Genomic DNA, 22,872 nt, shown 5'->3' with positions numbered 1-22,872 from the left:
TGGCCCCGGTGTATGATGTTCCCCTCCCTGTGACCATGTGTTCTGACTATTCAACTCCCACTTATGAGTGAGAACATGCGGTCTTTGGTTTTCTGTCCATGTGATAGTATGCTTAGAATGATGGCTTCCAGCTTCATCCATGTCCCTGCAAAGGACATGAACTCATCCTTTTTTATGGCTGCATAGTATTCCATGGTGTATATGTGCCACATTTTCTTAATCCAGTCTATCATTGATGGACATTTGGGTTGGTTCCAAGTCTGCTATTGTGAATAGTGCCACAATAAACGTATGTGTGCATGTGTCTTTATCATAGAATGATTTATAATCCTTTGGGTATATGCCCAGTAATGGGATTGCTGGGTCAAATAGTATTTCTAGTTCTAGATCCTTGAGGAATCACCACACCGTCTTCCACAATGGTTGAACTAATTTACACTCCTACCAACAGTGTAAAAGTGTGCCTATTTCTCCACATCCTGTCCAACATCTGTTGTTTTCTGACTTTTTAATGATCGCCATTCTAACTGACGTGAGATGGTATCTCATTGTGGTTTTGATTTGCATTTCTCTGATGACCAGTGATGATGAGCATTTTTGCATATGTCTGTTGGCTTCATAAATGTCTTCTTTTGAGAAGTGTCTGTTCATATCCTTTGCCCACTTTTGATGGGGTTGTTTGTTTTTTCTTGTAAATTTGTTTAAGTTCTTTGTAGATTCTGGATATTAGCACTTTGTCAAATGGATAGATTATAAAAATTTTAAAAAAGTTTTCCCCTCTTAAGAACTACTGCATGTGTCCTGTAAATCCTACAATAAATACATTTTCAGCTAAATATGATTCAATCAGAAGGCTTCTCCACCTCACACCCATATAAACAGCAATGCTGCTCAGCTTAAACTTGCTAAGAACTTGACAAACAAAAATAAGAGTTAATTCTGGTTCATGTTCACAGCAGCAAAACTGGCTCACTGGGATGTTCTTGTCCATTTTCTTTTTGTTATTAATTTTTTAAAATTTCATATCACCAGCTTTTACAGCTTCAGTGGTGGTGGCGGGTAGGGAGATGTTCAGGAATCCCTTGAACTCAATGTATCGGCAGATCTTAACACCACATTTTCAGCCTCTCTAATGCATGGATATTAATAGTGAACCATTCTTTGCCCATCGTAAAGCAGGTTGTGACAACCACCAATCTCCTGCCATGTGTCCTTCCTTACCTCTCCCATGGGATGGTATATGTTATAGGAATACGTCTCCAGGCTCCATGGACTCACTGACTTGTCCACAATCTCTTGTCTGTGTTGGGCTAAGGATCTGCAAAGGGAAGAAAGTAGGAGGAAAAGCAGTGATGAAACTGGGATATCCTGAGGGTTGGCGGGTTGTTGAAAAAGGTAGTAGAATCAGCGTGCACAGGATTTGGAGGACAAAGGCCTGTGTTGGAGTCTTTGGCTCTGTGACTTACTAATTGTGAGAGCTTGGACAGCCATTGAGCCACTCAGAGCTGAAGTTTCTTCATCTGTAGAGTGAGAACAATTATTCCAACCTTGCAGGGAGGCTAGGATAATTCAATAAAATGTTGTAGATAAAAATACTTTAAAATTTGTATATGAAATAATAACTAAGATTTATTGAAGTGAAACTTATGAGACATGCACTGTTCTAAGTAATTTAAATCTCATTTACTTCTCTCTAAAACTCTGAGATAGGTACTCTTATTATTTCCATTTCAGAGATGAAGAAACTGAATCACAGGGAAAGTGTTATTAGGGATTTAAACCCTGACAGTCTGACTGAAGACCTTGCAATATTAACCACTGTACTCCATATAATGGTGATAACTAATGTTTTTTTTGCAATGGTTTATCTTTTTAAAAATAAACTTTATTATTTATCACACTTTTAGGTTCACATAAAAATTAAGCAGAAAATGCGGATAGTTTCCATTTACCAGCTATTCTCACACATGCAAAATCTTCCCCACTATAGACATCCCACACCACAGTGGTACATTGATTAGAATCAATGAACTTACTTTGACACATCATTATCACCCAGAGTCCATTGTTTATATTAGGGCTCACTCTTCGTACATTGAATGGATTCTAACAAATGTTTGGTGACACATATTTACCATTATAGTATAATACTAAATTGTTTTGTTTTGTTTTTGAAACAAGGTCTTACTTTGTCACCCAAGCTGGACTGCAATGGTATGATTATAGCTCACTGCAGCCTTGGGCTCTGGGCTCAGAATATCCTCCTACCTCAGCCTCTCAATTAATTGGCATTACAGGTCCAAGTCACTACACTCCGCTAATTTTTTATTTTTGTAGAGACAAGATCTCACTGTGTTGCTCAGGCTGGTCTCAAACTCCCAGCCTCAAGCAATCCTCCTGCCTCAGCCTCCCAAAGTGCTGGGATTATAAGCGTGAGTCACTGAGCCAGGCACAAAATAGTTTTAATGCCTTAGAAATCCTCTGTATTCTTCCAATTTATCCCTCCCTTTCTCTAACCCCTGGCAACTACTGCTCTGTTTACTTCTCCATAGTTTTGTCTTTTCGGAATGTAACATAGTTGGACTCATACAGTATGCAGCCTTTTCAGGTTGACTTCTCTCATGGAAGAGTATGCATTTAAGTTTCCTCCATGTCTTGTCATGGCTTAATAAGCCAATTTCTTTATTAGTGCTGTGTAATATTCCATTGTCTGGATATACCACAGTTTATTTACCCTTACTCATCTACTGAACAACACCTTGGTTGCTTCCAAGATATGGCAATTATGAATAAAGCTGCTATAATCATCCCTGTACAAGTTTTTATGTTGATATGTTTTCAATTCATTTGGATAAATACTAAAGAGTGCAATAGTTGGATAATATGGTAAGAGTTTGTTTAGTTTTGTAAGAAATTGCCAAAGTGTCTTCCAAAGTGGCTGTACCATTTTGAATTCTCACCAGCAACGAATGAAAGTTCCTGTTGCTCCACATCCTTGTCAGCATTTAGTGTTGTCAGTGTTTTGGATTTTGGCCATTCTAATAGGTGTGAGGTATTATCTTCTTGTTTTATTAACAAGTATTATTATCTTGTTTTAATTTGTGATACCCTAGTGACATATGATGTGGAATATCTTTTTTATGTTTACTTGGTATCTCTATATTTTCTTTGGTGAGGTGTCTGTTCAAGTCATTTGCCAATTTTTTAATTAAGTTATTCCTTTTCTTGTTGTTGAGTTTTAAGATTTATTTATATATTTTGGATAACAGTCCTTTATCAGATGTGTGTTTTGCAAATATACTCTGTCAGTTTGTGGCTTGTCTTTTTGTTTCCTAACATTGTCTTTTGCAAAGTAGAAGTTTCCAATTTTAATGAAACCTAGCTTATCAATTCTTACTTTCATGGATTGTGCCATGTGTGTTGTATCTAAAAACTCATCACCATACCCAAAGTCGTCTAGGTTTTCTCTTATGTTATCTTCTAGAGTTTTATAGTTTTGCATTTTCTATTCAGGTCTATGATACATTTTGAGTTAATATTTGTGAAGGTGCAAGGTCTGTGTCTAGATTCACTTATTTTGCATTTGGATGTCTAGTTGTTCCGGCACTATTTGCTGAAAAGATTTTGTTCCTTTGTCAAAGATCTTTTGACTATATTTATGTAGGTTTATTTATGGGATCCCTGTTTTCTCCCTTTATTTGTTAATTTTGTTGCCAATAACACCTGTCTTGATTACTGTAGCTTTATATTAAGTCTTGAGGTGGGATACTGTCAGTCCTTTGACTTTGTTCTTCTCTTTCAATATTGAGTTGAATATTTTGGTTCTTTCACTTTTCCATAAAAACTTTAGAATCAGTTTGTCAATAACCACAAAATAACTTGCTATCAAGTTGGGAAGAACTGACATCTTAACAATATTCAGTCTTCCTGTCTATGAACATGGGCTTTCCATTTATTTAGTTCTTCTTTGATCTCTTTCATTAGAGTTTTTTGTTTTCCTCATATAGATCTCGTACAAATTTTGTTAGAATTATACCTAAGTATTTTATTTTGAGGGGTGCTAATGTAAATGGTAACTTCTTTTTAATTTCATATTTTACTTGTCCATTGATGTTACATAGGAAATCAATTGACTTTCTAATATTAACTTTGTATCCTGCAACTTCGCTGTAATTGCTTATTCCAGGAGACTTTCTTGTTGTTGATTCTTTCTGATTTCTACATTGATAATCATGTCATCTTCAAAGACATATTATTTCTTTCTTCCCTATCTGTACACTTTTTATTTTATTTTCTTGTCTTATTACATTAGCTAGGACTTTCAATATAATGTCGAAAAAGAGTGCTGAGAGGGAACATCCTTGCCTTGACCTTAGTAGGAAAGCTTCTAGTTTCTCATCATTAAGTATAATGTTAACTGTAGATTTTTTGGAGATGTTGTTTATCAAGTTGAGGAAGTTCCCTACTACCTTTTTAATCACAAATGGGTGTTAGATTTTGTCAAATGCTTTTTCTACATCTATTTATATAATCATGTTATGTTTCTTCTTCAGCCTGTGGGTAGAACAGATAGTATTAATTGATTTTTGAATGTTGAACCAGCTTTGCATACCTGGGACAAATTCCACTTGGTTGTGGTGTCTAATTCTTTTTATACATTGTCGAATTTGATTTGCTACTATTTCATTGAAGATTTTTCTATGTGTGTTCATGAGAGATCTTGGTCTGTAATTTTCTTTTCTTTTAATTCTTTGATTTTGACATTAAGATAATACTGATCTCATAAAATGAGTTAGGAAGCATTCTCTCTGCTTCTATTTCTAGAAGAGATTGCAGAGAATTGGTATAATTTCTTCCTTAAATATTTGGCAGAATTCACCAGTGAACCTATCTTGGCCTGGTGCTTTCTGCTTTAGAATATTATTAACTCTCTTTTTTTTTTAATTAAAAAAATTTTTAATATTTATTTATTTATTTATTTTGAGTCAGAGTTTTGCTCTTGTTGCCCAGGCTGGGGTGCAGTAGTGTGATCTGGCTCACCGCAACCTCTGCCTCCCAGGTTCAAGCAATCCTCCTGCCTCAGCCTCCCGAGTAGCTGGGATTATAGGCATGCACCACCATGCCTGGCTAATTATCTATTCAATTTTTTAATAGATATGGGCTTATTCCAAATGTCTATTTATGTTTATTTTTTAACAATCAGCTTAATAAAGCTACGCAGTGCCTCCTCTTTGCCAGATATTCTTCTCACACCTGAGAGAAACATTCATGCACAGTATATAATTTTATTCTCACTATAACTCTGTAAATTGTTATTCTCCATATGTTACAAATGAGGAAACTGAGAGCAAGAGAAATTAGGTAATTTGCAAAGAGTCACAGAGCTAGTAAGTCATACAGGTAATATTCTATCTCTAAGCTGCACAAATATTTGTTGACTGACTTAGTTTCCTAGTTTAAATGCCCTATGTAAGCAAGACATGGGGTTATATTTTTATTGTCAGGGCATATTAAGCGGTAATTCATTTACCCAGCAAATATCTGCAGAATGACTACTATGTTAATGGCATTGGAGTATGAACTTTTGGAGCTGCAGAGGTACAAACTTTTGTATAGTGATACTGAGTTGCAATGAAGTGTGTTAGAGATCTAATTAGATAACATTTCTGTGACTTTTACCTATTCTTCTACATTTTCTTGAGCATTCAAAAAATGCTCAAAATAGTATTGTATCTTCTCTTTCTCTGAGTCTTCATTTCTTTATTTGTAAAATGGGAATAATAATAGTACCTTCCCAAAGGATTTTTATGAGGATTAAATAAGATAATCTGTGTTTAACAATAAGCACAATTTCTGACATATAGTCAATTCCTAGTAAGTGTTAAAATACAATTCAAAACAAAGCAAAAGTCCTATTTTGCTGCATAATATTAAAAATAAAAATTGTACAAAGAATAATTTAGCCATCCAACTAGTATTATCCTCAAACAATGCCAAACTACAAAATGTTTTGATAGAATTAATTAAAATGCAAGTTCCAGTCATATCTATGTAAGTCCTAATTTTATTTTTTTTTCTGGTTCACTTAGCATCATGTACCACATTAAGCTACTCAAATGGAAATCAATTTCTCCACACAATTCCACTACTTTAAACTTAGAGTTAGATTTATTATTATTAATTGTTAGTAATATTAACAATAATTTAAACTTAACAGAAGATCTTTGTCCTCAAAATTAAAAATGTTTTATTACATTGTTGAATGAAGTTTGCCCTATTAGCTTGTCCAAATGAAAAGACAATCTCAATGTCTTCATGAGATAGGATTGTCTAAATAATTGGTTAAAACAATAAATATGAATTTTAAAAGAAGATTAAAAGAAATAAATGTTATTTACATTGTAATAGTTGAGAAACGATCATCTTCTTCATGTTATTCACAAATCTATTTCTAATATTTACCATTCATTTGATTTTTTAATAAACAAGGGTGCTTCAGAGTGAGAAATTCTAATATAAAAATATATACTGGTGCAAGTAATATGTTGAGGCTGATTGCTTTACAAAAGATGATCACTTTGGAAAGAAAATACATGTATTTTCTGGTGTATTTAAAATTCATAAAAATTCATTCTTTTTAATTTTATTTTATTATTATACTTTAGGTTTTAGGGTACATGTGCACAATGTGCAGGTTTGTTACATATGTATCCATGTGCCATGTTGGTGTGCTGCACCCATTAACTCGTCATTTAGCATTAGGTATATCTCCTAATGCTGTCCCTCCCCCCTACCCCCACTCCACAACAGTCCCCGGAGTGTGATGTTCCCCTTCCTGTGTCCATGAGTTCTCATTGTTCAATTCCCACCTATGAGTGAGAACATGCAGTGTTTGGTTTTTTGTCCTTGCGATAGTTTACTGAGAATGATGTTTTCCAGTTTCATCCATGTCCCTACAAAGGACATGAACTCATCATTTTTTATGGCTGCATAGTATTCCATGGTGTATATGTGCCACATTTTCTTAATCCAGTCTATCGTTGTTGGACATTTGGGTTGGTTCCAACTCTTTGCTATTGTGAATAGTGCCGTAATAAACATACGTGTGCATGTGTCTTTATAGCAGCATGATTTATAGTCCTTTGGGTAGATACCCAGTAATGGGATGGCTGGGTCAAATGGTATTTCTAGTTCTAGATCCCTGAGGAATCGCCACACTGAATTCCAGAATGGTTGAACTAGTTTACAGTCCCACCAACAGTGTAAAAGTGTTCCTATTTCTCCACATCCTCTCCAGCACCTGTTGTTTCCTGACTTTTTAATGATTGCCATTCTAACTGGTGTGAGATGGTATCTCATTGTGGTTTTGATTTGCATTTCTCTGATGGCCAGTGATGATGAGCATTTTTTCATGCATTTTTTGGCTGCATAAATGTCTTCTTTTGAGAGTGTCTGTTCATGTCCTTCGCCCACTTTTTGATGGGGTTGTTTGTTTTTTTCTTGTAAATTTGTTTGAGTTCATTGTAGATTCTGGATATTAGCCCTTTGTCAGATGAGTAGGTTGCAAAAATTTTCTCCCATTTTGTAGGTTGCCTGTTCACTCTGATGGTAGTTTCTTTTGCTGTGCAGAAGCTTTTTAGTTTAATTAGATCCCATTTGTCAATTTTGGCTTTTGTTGCCATTGCTTTTGGTGTTTTAGACATGAAGTCGTTGCCCACGCCTATGTCCTGAATGGTATTGCCTAGGTTTTCTTCTAGGGTTTTTATGGTTTTAGGTCTAACATGTAAGTCTTTAATCCATCTTGAATTAATTTTTGTATAAGGTGTAAGGAAGGGATCCGGTTTCAGCTTTCTACATATGGCTAGCCAGTTTTCCCAGCACCATTTATTAAATAGGGAATCCTTTCCCCATTTCTTGTTTTTGTCAGGTTTGTCAAAGATCAGATAGTTGTAGATATGCGGCATTATTTCTGAGGGCTCTGTTCTGTTCCATTGATCCATGTCTCTGTTGTGGTACCAGTACCATGCTGTTTTGGTTACTGTAGCCTTGTAGTATAGTTTGAAGTCAGGTAGCATGATGCCTCCAGCTTTGTTCTTTTGGCTTAGGATTGACTTGGCGATGCGGGCTCTTTTTTGGTTCCATATGAACTTTAAAGTAGTTTTTTCCAATTCTGTGAAGAAAGTCATTGGTAGCTTGATGGGGATGGCATTGAATCTATAAATTACCTTGGGCAGTATGGCCATTTTCATGATATTGATTTTTAAAAATTCATTTTTAACATACATTTTCAGGAGCACATTTCATGTCTTTATAAACTAATCAGCAAATATGTATATTTTATACTAACAATAGTTAATGCTTACTGAGCACTATATGCTAGGCACTGGTCAAAGCACTTGATATTATTATCTTATTTAAGTCACTCAACAACCCAGTGGGTATATACTCTTACTACTCTATGCAAAAGTAGTAATAGGTAGTAGTAATTGAAAAGAAGATTTATTTCTTGCAGAATTAAAAATCTACTTAAGACAATAAGACATAAACACATCAAAAGCAAAATAATTTAGTCATTAAATAACAAGGCATGAGGTATGATAAGCTAGTGCCTGATTAACTACCAATTAAATGGTGCACAGACTGTGTTAAGATCAGGAGATGGAAAATTCCAAACTCAAGCATAGCCAATAATAACAACCAATATTTTACTAGCAATTATGTATGCTAGAAACTGTTCTAAAAACTTGATATCTATATCATGTCTGTCCATCTATCTGTTTATCATCTATCTATCTATCTATCTATCTATCATCTATCTATCTACCTATCTATCTATCTTCATTTGATCGTAACAATAATTCTTAAGGTAAATACCATTATCTCAGTTTTTTTTTTTTTCCTGAAGACTTTGTTACGTAGGCTTAACTATTCTTTTATTACATCCTAGAAAAAATGGCTGAAGTATTCATTAGTCCACTTTTAGGGGCTAAAAAATTGTCCAAATTTTCTACCTCTGATTGGGACTATAAAGAGAATAAAAATAAGTATTATAAAGTCACTGGAAAATCATTTTAACCCTTTCTCAGAATGGAAAGAGGAGAGGGAATGAAGCAAATGAAGAGGATATTCTTTTAACTCCCCCCAACCCCCCACTCCCTGTCTCTCATTCCTCACACTGGCTGTTTGGCCCATCCTGTCCTCCCAGGAAATGAGATTATTGACAATGCTTCCCCAACAGGGAAGCTGGCTGTTCTTCCTTCCTTCACATAGTTTAGCAAATGTTTAGGTTTTTCTTTATCACAGTTATCTACTCAGTGGTCTAGGAAAGGGAGTACACTAAAAAGTGGGGTTTGCACCTGGTGAATTCCTGTTTCAGTTGGGCTGGGATTCCCTGGCAATGCCATAACACTGAGGGGAATAAATTAAATAAAGATAACCCAACACCCTCAGGCATTTGCCTTACTCTTGGCTACAATGTCTACAAAATGTGTGAGTCTGTTACTTCCTAAACCCAGCATTGAACAACTGGGTCCATTTCATATGCAAAAAAAGTGAATGGTCTGGGATTTAAGTGAAAGCCCCTGATATTAAAAATGCTTATCACTTGTATATGAAACTGAAACACAATACGTAAACCTCAGAAACTCGAATACTTTGTTCAAATGAATGCTTAAACCATATACTTAGAAAAGGCTATTCTCTGTTTCTAGGCAATTTCTTGGGTGATGCATAATACATGTAGAGAAGGGAGGAAAAAGCTGGCTAATCTCCCAAATTATCACCAGTCTCATCTCACTGATCAAATGAAAAGATTATTGTACTTTGTGTATTCTTTTTGAACAGGAATTCATAAAATGTTTAATAGAGAAAATGATCCTTTGGGGTACATTATTAATAAAGTCTGCAGATCAAAGATGATGGTCTGATAGCATTTTGACTGGAATGTATAAAGAGGCAAAAAAATCCTAATGAATATTGAGGCAAATTTTGTATTTTAAATACTTGGTGAAGAAATAGTTATATGAATATTTCATGATAGTTCTGTATTTTCAAACTTTATTTTTCTGCTTACAAAATTAACATATGCCTAACATGGAAAACGTACAAAGTATGGAGAGGTAAAAAAGGGGGAGAAAAATAGAAAAGAGAAGGAAGAATTATCAATAATTCCGCCTCCCTGAGTTAACTACTACTGACATTTTGGCATATTTCCTTCCAGACTTTTATCTGTGCATTTATTTTTCTTAAATGCAGTGCAGATTATATCTATATATAATTTCGTATTCATTTCTTTGTATTCTGTATTCTACCAAAGACATTTCCTTAAACCAATGAAAACTCTAATGGTTGCACGCTATTTGACAGTAAGAATATGTTACATAGTATCATTTATTTAAATATTTTCTTCTATGCTGGATATTAAAGCTATGTCCCTTTTTGTTTTTATACTATTGTAAATAATTCTAGAGATAATACCTTATTGTGTAAATCTTCGTTCTTATATTCTATTGTTTCCTTGAGCTACATTCCAGAAAGAAGAATTAGTAGATCAAAGAGGATGAACATTTTCAAGCCATTTGATTGATACTGCTAAATCCCAAATGATTATACAGAGTTACACTTTTTCAGGATGTATGCAATGTATAACATATGGGAGATTACCTCCCTAAATGCTCAAGAGAAATATTACAAAGCTTGTAATCTTTATTAATTTTAAATTTTCCAGACTATTATCACATGTAGTGAATAAAGATTATCAAAAATTGCAGCTAACATATGTTTTGAGTTGGCGAGAGTTACATAAAAGTGACTATTATTTTTTATATCAATAACTAATAATTTAAATAAAAACGGCCAATAAAGACAAGCACAGTCAAGTGCAGTCATGAGGAACCGTCCAATGGAAGCTGTCTCATCTGAGTCCCACTGCCTGAGCCTAGTCACTTCAATAATTTAACCTGGGCTCGGAATCTAATTTTTTAAATAAAAGTTTTATGTCACATTCATTGTACGATATTTGCAAAATGAATAATAGTTGAGGGAAGGGAAAAAATATCACCAACCAAAGATAACAATTACCATTTTAGTACATATTTTTATTTTATTTTTTAAAGTACCCCATTAGATTTATATACAGCCTTTTTCCTTGAGCATAAAAGATACATTTTCCTATGCCATTAAAAAGTTTTATACTTATTTTTCTATTGTATGAATAACAGCCCATTGTCCTATATCACATATCAGCATTTACATAACCTAACATAGACATTCAAGTTGTTTCCAAATATTAGAATATATATATTATAAATAAAGTTGTATCCCAGAGCTGCATAAAACTCTTTCAGACTTTAGTTTATTTCCTCAGTATAGATGTCCAGAGGCAGGAACACTAGGCCAAAAGATTTATGTTTAAGGCTCTTGATATTTTTAAGCAGCATAATTTTTTTTGTATTTCCTGTAAAATATGTAAGAGTCTTCATTTCCAATTTATGGATGAGGAATTTCAGAAAGGAAAATAAATGCCTTATGTATATGAAACCAAGTAAACTAATGGAAAAATGAGAAAGAAATATTCAAACAGGTTTTTGATATTACAGAGATCCTGGACTCCGTAAGTATCTGAAATTGAACTGTCTATAAAGATAAGTAACAAGCTGAGGTCACACAATTATTGTGGGACAAAAATTGGAGTGGGTTTCTATGTTATGTGAGAGCAAGTTCATTGCAAGATTTCCTTAACCATGAAGCAAAAGTGGAAATACCAATTATAACCACATATACTTCATGAGATATGCTAAATGAGCAAAATAATGATTTGTGTATGAACAAGGGAAAAACACACTTTATATGGAAAGTATACACACACACATACACACACAGATTTCAATAGAATGCATTTAGAGAAATTATGATTCATTAAGAATAGGAGGAGACCACAGAAATGGGCAAATGACATTAATGGGCAATTTATAAAATGATAAAATTAGTAATAAGCAAGACAAAATATTTACTCTTATAAATCAACAAAATACAAAGGAAGTCAATAATGTGTATTTTTTACTTGTCAATTTGCCAAACACTTAAAAAGTGCTTTCATACACTGTTATTGGAAGTGTAGACTGATGTAATCTTTCTAGAGGGTAATTGGGCAATGTGTAGCAAGATCCTTACATTTTCCTCAGTTACTGACCCAGTGATTCCACTTCTTAGAGAAATAATCAAAGATTTGCAAAAAGCAAAAAAAATTATGTAGCTGGTTGCTCATTATGGCATTATTTGTAAAAATGAAAGAGCAGGAATTGACTAAATGACAGAATATTATTAGCAATTTCAACTATGTTTTAAGTAAATTGCTAATGCCATAGGAAAATTTCTGTAATACAATTTAACTGAAATATTTCAGAAATAGTGCTGCATACATAATCAGGTAGCTATCTGAAAACATTAATAGTACTTATCTCTAGGTGAAATTATTTGGTCATTTTAACATTTTTCTTAATAATTAGGATAATGTGATTTACCAATTGAGATACTATGAAAATGAGGGATATAGAATTTGTATTACAATTTTTTTTCCAATCACAAAACATGACATGTCTATTGGTATATCTCATGCATTGTGTTAGGAAATGTTTGCTAGATATGTATTGACTTATTCAAGGATTATTAGAGGATTATGATTATTCAGTGATTAATTTCAGTGGTCTTTATTATTCTTGTCTCATGGTGGTATATATGAGTAGTAAGGAAGGAGAAGCCAGCTGCATTGGTCTTAAAAAAAAAAAAACATTCAATTTAGACAATCTAAATCATAATAATCAGTCCCTCTTTCCACTTTCCACTCACCTATCATATCCCAGCCCTCCAGGAACCAGCATCCCCAAAAGATAAAGGGTTTCAAGCAGAGGCTTCATTCTGCCACAGAGTAAGTTAGAAAATTCTGGGCCTCTCTGGCAGTGGATCAAGTGTCCTTGAGAATGAGTGCATCAAGACTGTGGCTCCCACAATCAAGATGAGATAAGTCAGTTAGTGGATGTCTCAGCAGAAAGAGACTCGGGCAATTGCTTTATTAACTCTCTCATGTCCTCAAACACGTTTTCCAATGGGGGAAATGCTGTACCATTTGATATTTCATTTCTTCTCTAAAACCAAATTTACGTGAGCTCTCAACTTCACCAGATCCTGAAATAAAATTCCTTCCTATGTAAAGTCACCTCGGAGTATTTCTAGGAACCCCCATCACTCGTACTCAGGAGGAATCATTCCTGCTGTTCCCCTCACACAGGTTGGATGGGAATAGTAGGCTTGTCTTTCTGAATCATGAGCCTGTTCATGAGACCAGAAAGAACACTCTGCTCTGGTCAAAATGAACTTGGTCATTACTCAGAATCTCCACTTCCTCCTTCAATCTAAGGCTTTGATTGGGGTCAAATGCCTTCTCTTTTTCTGATGAACCACATCACCAGCTTCTTAAACAAAACCAGATCTCTTCAAATCTGAGCAGTGAAGACAGTTTCAGTTCTTTCCCATGTGGATTTTACCCCACACCCCTCTTACATAAAGGACTCTGTCAGATACTCCACCATGCTTTCAGACATAGCCAAGTTATGCTTGAGTCTCATTGACCAGTAAAATTAAAGACTCACGTTAAGACCACTGCTAATAGTCTAACTGAGCAAGGCAAACTTTAGTGCAGAGCAGGTAGAGTATTTAAATGGAGTCCTTGGCATTTAGGGACCCAGTTTAAATCTTCTGTCCTGTATTCATGTATTCGTTCTACAAAAATCTCATGAGTCCCACTGTATACCAGATACTATGCTAGATACTTAAGATACAAGGGTGAACAAGGCAGAGTCCCTTCTTTTATGGAACTCACAGTAGAGTTGAGAGAAAAATAAACAATTATACAAACAAATGTCACAGTTTCAAGTAAAGAGAATGCAGTTAAAAAAATAGAGGAGATATGCACTTCCATGCTGTCTCCAGGCATGCCATCCACCCAGTCCCTCCATATGTTTAGCAACCCAGAGGCTCAACAAACTGTTTCCTTGTGTTTTTGTGAAGACTTCATTACATGGGTATGGTTGATGATATCATTGGTCATTGGTGATTAAATAAATCTCCAGTCCTCTTTCCTCCCCAGAGATGGAAGGGGATTACTGAAAGTTCCAACTTTCTAATCACATGGCTGATTCTCCTGGCAACCAGCTGCCATCCTTAGAAACTTTCCAAAAGTTACCTGTTCACTTAAACTTCGACATAGTTAAAAGGGATGTCAAGAATAACAAAAATGGCCGTTTCACCTTTATTGATCTTATCACTGAGGAAATTCCAAGGGTTTTAGGAGCTCTGTGTCAGGAACCAGGGACAAAGACAAAATATGTATTTCCTATTGTATCACAATATCACGATGGTGTTTAAAGCCACTGGGCTAGAGGAGTTCATCTAGGGTGTGGGTATAGACAGAGAAAGACAAAGACTGAGACCTGGGCTGACCTAACATTTAGAGGACTTGGTAGAAGAGAAGAATCCAGCGAGGGAATTGTGAAGAACAGCCAGTGAGGTAGTTAAAAAATGGGTGACTATTGTGTCCCAGAAGCCAAATGAGGAAAGCATTAAAAACAAAAAAAAAAACGGGAGTTACCCACTGGTCAAACGAGGACGAAGAACTAACCAATCATAACCAGTGGGATAGAGGCTCCTGGAGACCTTGAAAAGAGCAATTTCAGTAGATACGTGGTGGGGACAAACGCCTGCCTGGAGCTGGTTAAAGAAGGAAAGGGAAGTGAGAAAGTGGAGGCGGTGAGTACAGAAAACTCAGCATAGCTTGCCTACGATAATGGCACCTTAAAGAAAACTGCATTGTTAGCATTTTGCATCCTTCCCTCGGGATATAGTTAATTCAAAAATCCTGAATTTGAATTTTGCTGTTCAGAATGAGGGGTAAAATGCAACACCCATGCCACTCTCTTCCTCACCCAAGTGAGGGGACTGGCAGGAACCTTGGTACTACTAATTTTGGAGCAAGGGTTCTAATGGTGCTGTCAGTTCCACAGAAAGACAGGGGGACCTGGAAGTTAAGGGTGTCTTCTTTCCATTCTTGCTAATTGGAATGGGCTGAGATGGATTCATGGCAGAGGGATGTATGGGTAGTCTAAATAAAAAGAAAGACTACAAAAGGCTTCCCCCACTACCAATATGTAGTTCTATACAGTTATTCTGAAACAAAAGAATATAAGTTTAAAAACACATAAAAATGCAGTTAATGGGTGCAGGAAATCAACATGGCACATGGATACATATGTAACAAACCTGCACATTGTGCACATGTACCCTAAAACCTAAAGTATAATAAAAAAAAATGCAGTCAAATAGTACATACAAATTGTTAGTAAAAACCTGCAAATAATTTTTTAAATGTGTTGTGAGGACATTTGGTATTACTACACAGGATTTTCTTAACTGTCACTGATAATTGGATTTTCCTCAATCCCCACGTCCAATTTCCCTGTAACATGTGGTCTCCTGCCAATCCCCCTGGCCAAAGATTATCTTTCTGTCACCTTATGGAATGCAAGCAGTAACCCAGGGAACTCAGGGCCAATGAAGTGGAACCATGGGCTCCTCACTAACAAGGGTGAATTATTATCACATCTTTCCTGGTGATTAGATTATTTCTTATCATTGTGTTTTATAGCTTTCTAGTTAGTTATCTCCACACAATTTATTCACAATAATAGTGTTTTATTATTGCTGTTTTATAGTTCCTATAACAGTAAAATTTATTCTCAACTCTATTATTACAATATTCAACTACTAATGGAATTCTTATTTTTATTTGATTGTGTTTTAAAGCCATAACAATAAAATTTACTCCCAAAAATATTACTGCAAGTTTTATGCTCTTTAAACTACTTGATAGAATGCCTGCAAACACATGTGGTCCTTTAAGCCACATGAGAGAAAGCCTGCCAACACATGAACATTGTTCCAGGGGAAAAAAAGGGGGGAAATTGGTTTCAATTATGGTGAAACTTGCGTTCTTTGATAGAGTAAGTAATGGGATGAAAGAAATGAAAGGACCTTAGAGATAGCTGATTTCAAAGAGAATTATATTCTAATTGCTAGAATTATTTGTTTAAAAAATCAACCTCTTTTTATTACCTGCCAAGCCCTACACATTTCCACCAACTTCATCCTCCAAAATAATGTGCTCTCAAAAGGCCCATGATTTCTCTGGGCTCAAAATTGCATGGCTTGTTGCCACATTAGTTGGATAGAGGCTGCTATGAAATATTATTACCAAAAGCCAGGGTCATGTTGAAGGTGAACAGCTTCAATGACTTAAGAACTGGAAGGCACACAGCCAAGTCAGCTCACTACCTCTGCCGCTTGTCAGTTGCTCTCACTGACCCTGAACCCAAGGACATTGCAATAAACTTAATCATTTGCTTGGTGGGCATTGTTTGTGCCTGGAACTCTGAATCAAAGGGACTGTAACATGAATTACAATCCACCTAGTGGAGCAAAGTACCAGTGGGATTCAAATAATTGGTATATCAGACTGGCAGCAATTAAGGTGTGGTTAAGGGCTTGGTCTCAGATGGATAATACATTGACTTACGGTCGCAAGGAGAGCTGGAGGCAGGTTGGGTGGAGACATAAGCTGGTTGACACTCAGAACTTACAGCCTTACTAGCAGAAGAGGCAAAATCTAGATTCGATTTCTGAGGCAGCACCAAGGAGAGGTTCTTCTGATAGAAGCTTCAGCAGATTGCTGCCATCATCTAAAGCAAGAAATGAGCAGATGGATGGATGGATGGGTGGATGGATGGGTGGATGGATGGATGGATACATGGGTCCACAGATGCATGGATGCATGGATGAATCTGTATCTATGCTCTAGTCAGATGGCATAAATCCACTGACTAGATGTAGCCTCTCACATACACACGTAGGGACTTAGCTTGCTGCGACCATCTTCTTTCCTTTGCCCAGCTGTGGAAGTGTGCAAGTCAGCTCTACCTTCAAGAAAGAAACCGCTGTCAATTTCTGGCTATGGGTAGCTTCAGAATGCGACTCTGTATTCAAGCTGGGACTATGTGCTACCTGGACATCCTCTAACCAATGACTGAGCACAGAACTGGCATAAGTGCTCACCATTGAACCAATGCAAGGTGCCTCTAGGAGCAAATTTCTTGTAGCTGTACCACAGTCTGAGGCCCTTTCTGGCTAATCTTCCTTTCCTCCCTCTATCTTTTCACAGGTGTCAGATCTGGGTGTAAGGCTCTCCTTGCTTTTTCTCCCCTTTATCTTTCACAAAAATTACGCCTCTAAAATCTCTTCTACTTTCAACTCCATCTTGGTATCTGCTTTTCAGATGATCCAGCCAATACACCAGCCAGATCCCAGAAAACATGAAAATAAATGAATGTAGTTGATCTTGAGTTATGTGGATCTTTCTGAAACTTTGTGGATAATTAAATTCAGAAACAAAACTGAAGTTTGGAAGTAACAGGGATAATCCTATGTGGCTAGGCCTTAACAGGCTTGTGACACACAGCCAGAAAGCTACAGAAAATTACATGGTAGCTTAGTAACATTCCTTACCAGTTGGCTTTTTGAAAAAAGTGTTTTCCCTCTCACTGCTTGCTCACCCTGGCTAATGTGTGGCAGGCGCAGGGTCCTCAGCCTTTCCGTGAAGATGATCAACGTTGCTCTTTCCCACGTGCTGATGTATTTTCTGTTTGGATCATCTGGGGAGGGAAGAGGAGCAAAGATGAAATGTATGCTCTCGAGTGCTAAGAGTAGAGGTGGAGGGTGAGGAAATGGAGGAGGTTTTAAAGAGGAGTTGGATTTCTACCAGAAACCCCAGCAATCTGTAGGGCATGAGGTGGGGATAGAACTGAGGTAGGGTAGGGCCATCAGCTTGGGAATTAGCCACTGGATAATTTTCTATCTCTTTCTCAGCTGGAAAGTATTTCATTCTGCATTGACTACCAACTAGTTTTCAAAGAGAATGCTTCCAAACCATCACCCTGAATCATCATCCTGAAACACTTGATCAAGAGGGCTATGATTCTGAGTCTCTGCTTCCAACCATTGCTCAGGTACTTAAAGGAAAGACAACCCAATTAGGACAGGTTTCCTTTCCTTATCTGCATTTTGCCCTAGGTTGTTGTCCTACATCTTCTCATTTCTGCTTAATATATTCAGCAAGGTCATCACAGATCATTGCCTTCCTTGTCAGTCTCAGTGCAACGTTAGATGGTCTGGGTGCAGAGTAATGAGTTAGAATTCAGAAGCCTTGGGTTCTGAATCATGTTCCTCCACTTCTCAACCATGCAATTTTCCACAAATCTCACTTGTCTTCTGTTGTAAAAAAAGAAAAAAAAAATTATACCTGTTCTGCCTTCCTCTCAGGTTGTGGAGCACATCAACTGAAGTAATGTATGGAAAAACCCTCTGAAGACTGTGATGCCATCAAAATGTATGGTATAATTATCATTGACACTAATAACAATGATCTGTGACTAGATTACAGTGCTATGCAGGATTACTCTAACATAAGACCACACAATACCAAAGAGAAAAACCAAACTCCCCAAAGAGCATAATATCAAGCTGTTTTTTTTTCTTTTACTGTGAAATATCTTAATGTAAAGTTCATCAGAGGATTTTCCTAAAAAAGGGGGGTGGGTGAAGTTTCTCAGCTTTATATATATTGAAAAAACAGATTTCTGAAGTGCATTTCTGAAATACAGCATCTGTTTAAAATAAGCTATATCTTAGCTTCTAAAACCAACCGTATATAATCTACATAATCTACATAATCCTAGCTCTCTGTTTATAAAATAATAACATTTTCCAGCATAACTGGCTTTTTAAATAAAATATACATAATTTAATGCAATTTGTATATTCCTATTCCTGTGGGTTTACCCTATATCTCTAAAATAATTTCTATAAAAGGATAGACATGAAATTTCTACTATATTTTATAAATTGAGATTAATTTTACACTCAGAGAAGTAATTGCTACTAAAATTATTATGGGGTTTAATAAACCCAAATACTGTATATTCAGAAGTCCAATTCCACATTTATACACTGAGACCTCCCAGATTTCACAAAATTTCTATTTGTTATTACCATTCCTGGAAATAATATTGTCAGTGGAGGGTGGATGTCCTTTACCTTAACTTTCCTATCTCCTTCTTGCTTCTATTATAATTTTCTTAACTCCTTAGAAGGATGCCATGCTGTTCTGTGGGGAAGTCTTTTAAAAATTAAGTAAGTGATAGAGTTATAAAAAAAGGGTATAGAATTATTACTATGTCCAAGATACTGTACTTTAATGTACAAACACCCTTTATGTAGCAGGATCAATTAATAACCCCAATTACAGAAAAGGAGACTGAGTCACAGAAAGATCTTCATTTACCATGCTATTTGCTGTGGTCTAAATACCTGCGTCTTCCCCCAGTTCATTTGTGGAAACTTAATCCCCAGTGCAGTTGTGTGGTGGTGGAGGGGCATCTGGGAGGTGATTAGGTTATAAGGGTGGAGCCCTCATGGATGGGGGTTTGTGCTTTTATAAAAGAAGCCCAAGAGAGCTTGTTTGCACCTTTCTCCATGTGAGAATGTCCATGTGAGGATGCTGTCAGAAGGCAACAGCTGTAAAGCAAAGCCCTCACCAAACACCAAATCTGCTTGCACCTTTCTTGGACTTCCCAGCCTCTGGAAGTGTAAGCCATACATTTCTGTTGTTTATAACTTTGTTATAGTAGCCTGAACAGACAAAGGTATTTTTGTCATCATAGCCCAAACGGACTAAGACACTATCTAAAACCTAATATCTAAAATTAAATTAAATGTGGGCTCAAGACCAGCCACATCAGTATGACCCCAGGCACTGTTAGAAAGGTAGATTCTCAGCCTCCATTTTCACAAGATCCCCAGGTGACTCACATTTTAAAATCTTTGTATTCATTTGTTTATTGTGGGTCCTGTTTCTTAGAATGATGGTTTCCAGCTTTATCTATGTCCCTGCAAAGGACATGTTCCTTTTTATGGCTGCATAGTATTCCATGGTGTATATGTACCACATTTTCTTTATCCAGTCTATCATTGATGGACCTTTAGGTTGATTCCATGTCTTTACTATTGTGAATAGTGCTGCAATGAACCTATGCGTGCATGTATCTTTAAGATAGAATGATTTATATTCCTTTGGGTATATACCCAGTAATGGGATTGCTGGGTCAAATGGTATTTCTAATTCTAAATCTTTGAGGAATTGCCCTACTCTTCTTCACAATGGTTGAACTAATTTACATTCCCATCAACAGTGTAAAAGCATTCCTATTTCTCTGCAACCTTGCCAGCATTTGTTGTTTCTTGACCTTTTAATAATTGCCATTCTGACTGGTGTGAGATGGTATCTCATTGTGGTTTTGATTTTCATTTCTCTAATGATCAGTGATGTTGAGCTATTTTTCATATGTTTGTTGGCTGCATGTCTTTTTTTGAGAAGTGTCTGTTCATATACTTTGCCTACATTTTAATGGGGTTGTTTTTATCTTGTAAATTTGCTTAAGTTCCTTGTAGATTCTGGATATTAGCCCTTTGTCAGATGAATAGATTGCAAAAAACTTATCCTACTCTGTAGGTTGTCTGTTCACTCTGATGATAGTTTGATTTGCTGTGCAGAAGCTCTTTAGTTTAATTAGATCCCATTTGTCAATTTTTGTTTTCATTGAAATTGCTTTTGGCAATTTCTTCATAAAATGTTTGCCCATGACTATGTTCTGAATGGTATTGCCTAGATTTTCTTCTAGGGTTTTTATACTTTTGGGTTTCATGTTTAAGTCTTTAATCCATCTTGAGTTAATTTTTGTATAAGGTGTAAGGAAGGGATCCAGTTTCAATTTTCTGCGTATAGCTAGCCAGTTCTCCCAGCATCATTTATTAAGTAGAGAATCCTATTCCCATTGCTTGTTTTTGCTGGGTTTGTTGAACATCAGATGGTTGTAGATGTGCAGTTTGATTTCTGAGTTCTCTATCTGTTCCATTTGTCTATGTGCCTGTTTTTGTACCAGTACCATGCTGTTTTGGTTACTGTGGCCTTGTAGTATAATTTGAAGTTGGGTAGTATGAGGCCTCCAGCTTTGTTTTTTTTTTTTTTTTTTTTTTTTTTTTTTTTTTTTTTTTTTGCTTAGGATTGCCTTGGCTATGTGAGTTGTTTTTTGGTTCCATATAAATTTTAAAATGGTTTTTTTCTTTTTTTTTGAGATGGAGTCTCGCTCTGTCACCCAGACTGGAGTGCAGTGGCGCGATCTCAGCTCACTGCAAGCTCCACCTCCCGGGTTCACGCCATTCTCCTGCCTCAGCCTCCGAGTAGCTGGGACTACAGGCGCCTGCCACCCATGCCTGGCTAATTTTTTGTATTTTTAGTATAGATGGGTTTTCGCCATGTTAGCCAGGATGGTCTTGATCTCCTGACCTCGTGATCTGCCCACCTTGGCCTCCCAAAGTGCTGGGATTACATGTGTGAGCTGCCATGCCCGGCCAGTATTTTTCTAATTCTGTGAAGAATATCAATGATAGTTTAATAGGAATAGCATTGAATCAATAAATTGCTTTGGGCACTATGGCCATTTTCATGATATTAATTCTTCCTATCCATGAGCATGAAATGTTTTTCCATCTACTTGTGCCCTCTTTGATTTCCTTGAGCAGTGCTTTATAGTTCTCCTTGAAGACGTCCTTCACTTCCTTTGTTAGCTCTATTGCTAGATATTTTATTCTTTTTGTGGCAATTGTGAATGGGAGTTCATTCATGATTTGGGTTTCTGCTTGTCTGTTGTTGGTGTATAGGAATGCTTGGGATTTCTGCACATTAATTTTGTATCCTGAGACTTTGCTAAAGTTGATTACCAGCTTAAGAAGCTTTTGGGCTGAAATGTTGGGGTTTTCTAGATATAGGATTACACCATCTGCAAAAAAGACACTTTGACTTTCTCTCTTCCTATTTGAATATACTTTCTTTCTTTCTCTTGCCTAGTTGCCCTGGTCAAAGCTTCCAACACTATGTTGAATAGGAGTGGTGAGAGAGGGAATCCTTGTCTTGTGCCAGTTTTCACAGGGAATGCTTTCAGGTTTTGCCCATTCAGTATGATATTGGCTGTGGGTTTGTCATAAATGGCTCTTATTATTTTGAGATACATTCCTTCAATATCTAGTTTACTGAGAGTTTTTAACATGGATGTTGAATTTTATCAAAGGCCTTTTCTCCGTGTATTGAGATAATCGTGTGGTTTTTGTCTTTAGTTCTGTTTATGTGATGAATTATGTTTATTGATTTGTGTATGTTGAACCAGCCTTGCATCCCAGGGATGAAGCCAACTTGATCGTGATTGATAAGTGTTTTGATGTGCTGCTGGATTTGGTTTGCCAGTATTTTATTGAGGATTTTTGCATCGATATTCATCAGAGATATTGGCCTGAAGTTTTTTTGTTGTTGTTGTATCTCTGGCAGGTTTTGGTGTCAGGATGATTCTGGCCTCGTGAAAAGAGTTAGGGAGGAGTCCTTCCTTTTCAATTGTTTGGAATAGTTTCAGAAGAAATGGTACCAGCTCCTCTTTGTACCTCTGGTAGAATTCAACTGTAAATCCATCTGGACCTGGACTCTTTTTTTTTGTTGGTAGGCTATTTATTACTGCCTCAATTTCAGAACTTGTTATTGGTCTATATAGGGATTCAGTCTTGGGAGGGTGTATGTGTCCAGGAATTCATCCATTTCTTCTAGATTTTCCAGTTTATTCACATAGATGTGTTTATAGTATTATCTGATGGTTGTTTATATTTCTG

At 36.2% G+C, this 22,872-nt stretch overlaps 1 protein-coding gene across 1 annotated transcript in view; it reads right to left on the bottom strand.

The window, feature by feature from the left end:
• CPO (carboxypeptidase O) overlaps positions 1–12,996 on the bottom strand; it is a 32,046-nt gene extending 19,050 nt beyond the window's left edge. The window contains exons 1-2 of the mRNA XM_003253993.2: positions 12,847–12,996; positions 1,222–1,318 (exon numbers count right to left, since the gene is read on the bottom strand). Coding sequence (XP_003254041.1) covers positions 1,222–1,318; positions 12,847–12,914 — 165 coding nt within the window. The 5' untranslated portion in view covers positions 12,915–12,996. The remainder of the gene's footprint in view (positions 1–1,221; positions 1,319–12,846) is intronic.
• Positions 12,997–22,872: the final 9,876 nt, after the last annotated feature.

This window comes from Nomascus leucogenys, chromosome 22a (genome assembly GCF_006542625.1).
Source record: "Nomascus leucogenys isolate Asia chromosome 22a, Asia_NLE_v1, whole genome shotgun sequence".
Taxonomy (NCBI): domain Eukaryota; kingdom Metazoa; phylum Chordata; class Mammalia; order Primates; family Hylobatidae; genus Nomascus; species Nomascus leucogenys.
This window is presented reverse-complemented; position numbering and strand designations above follow the sequence as displayed.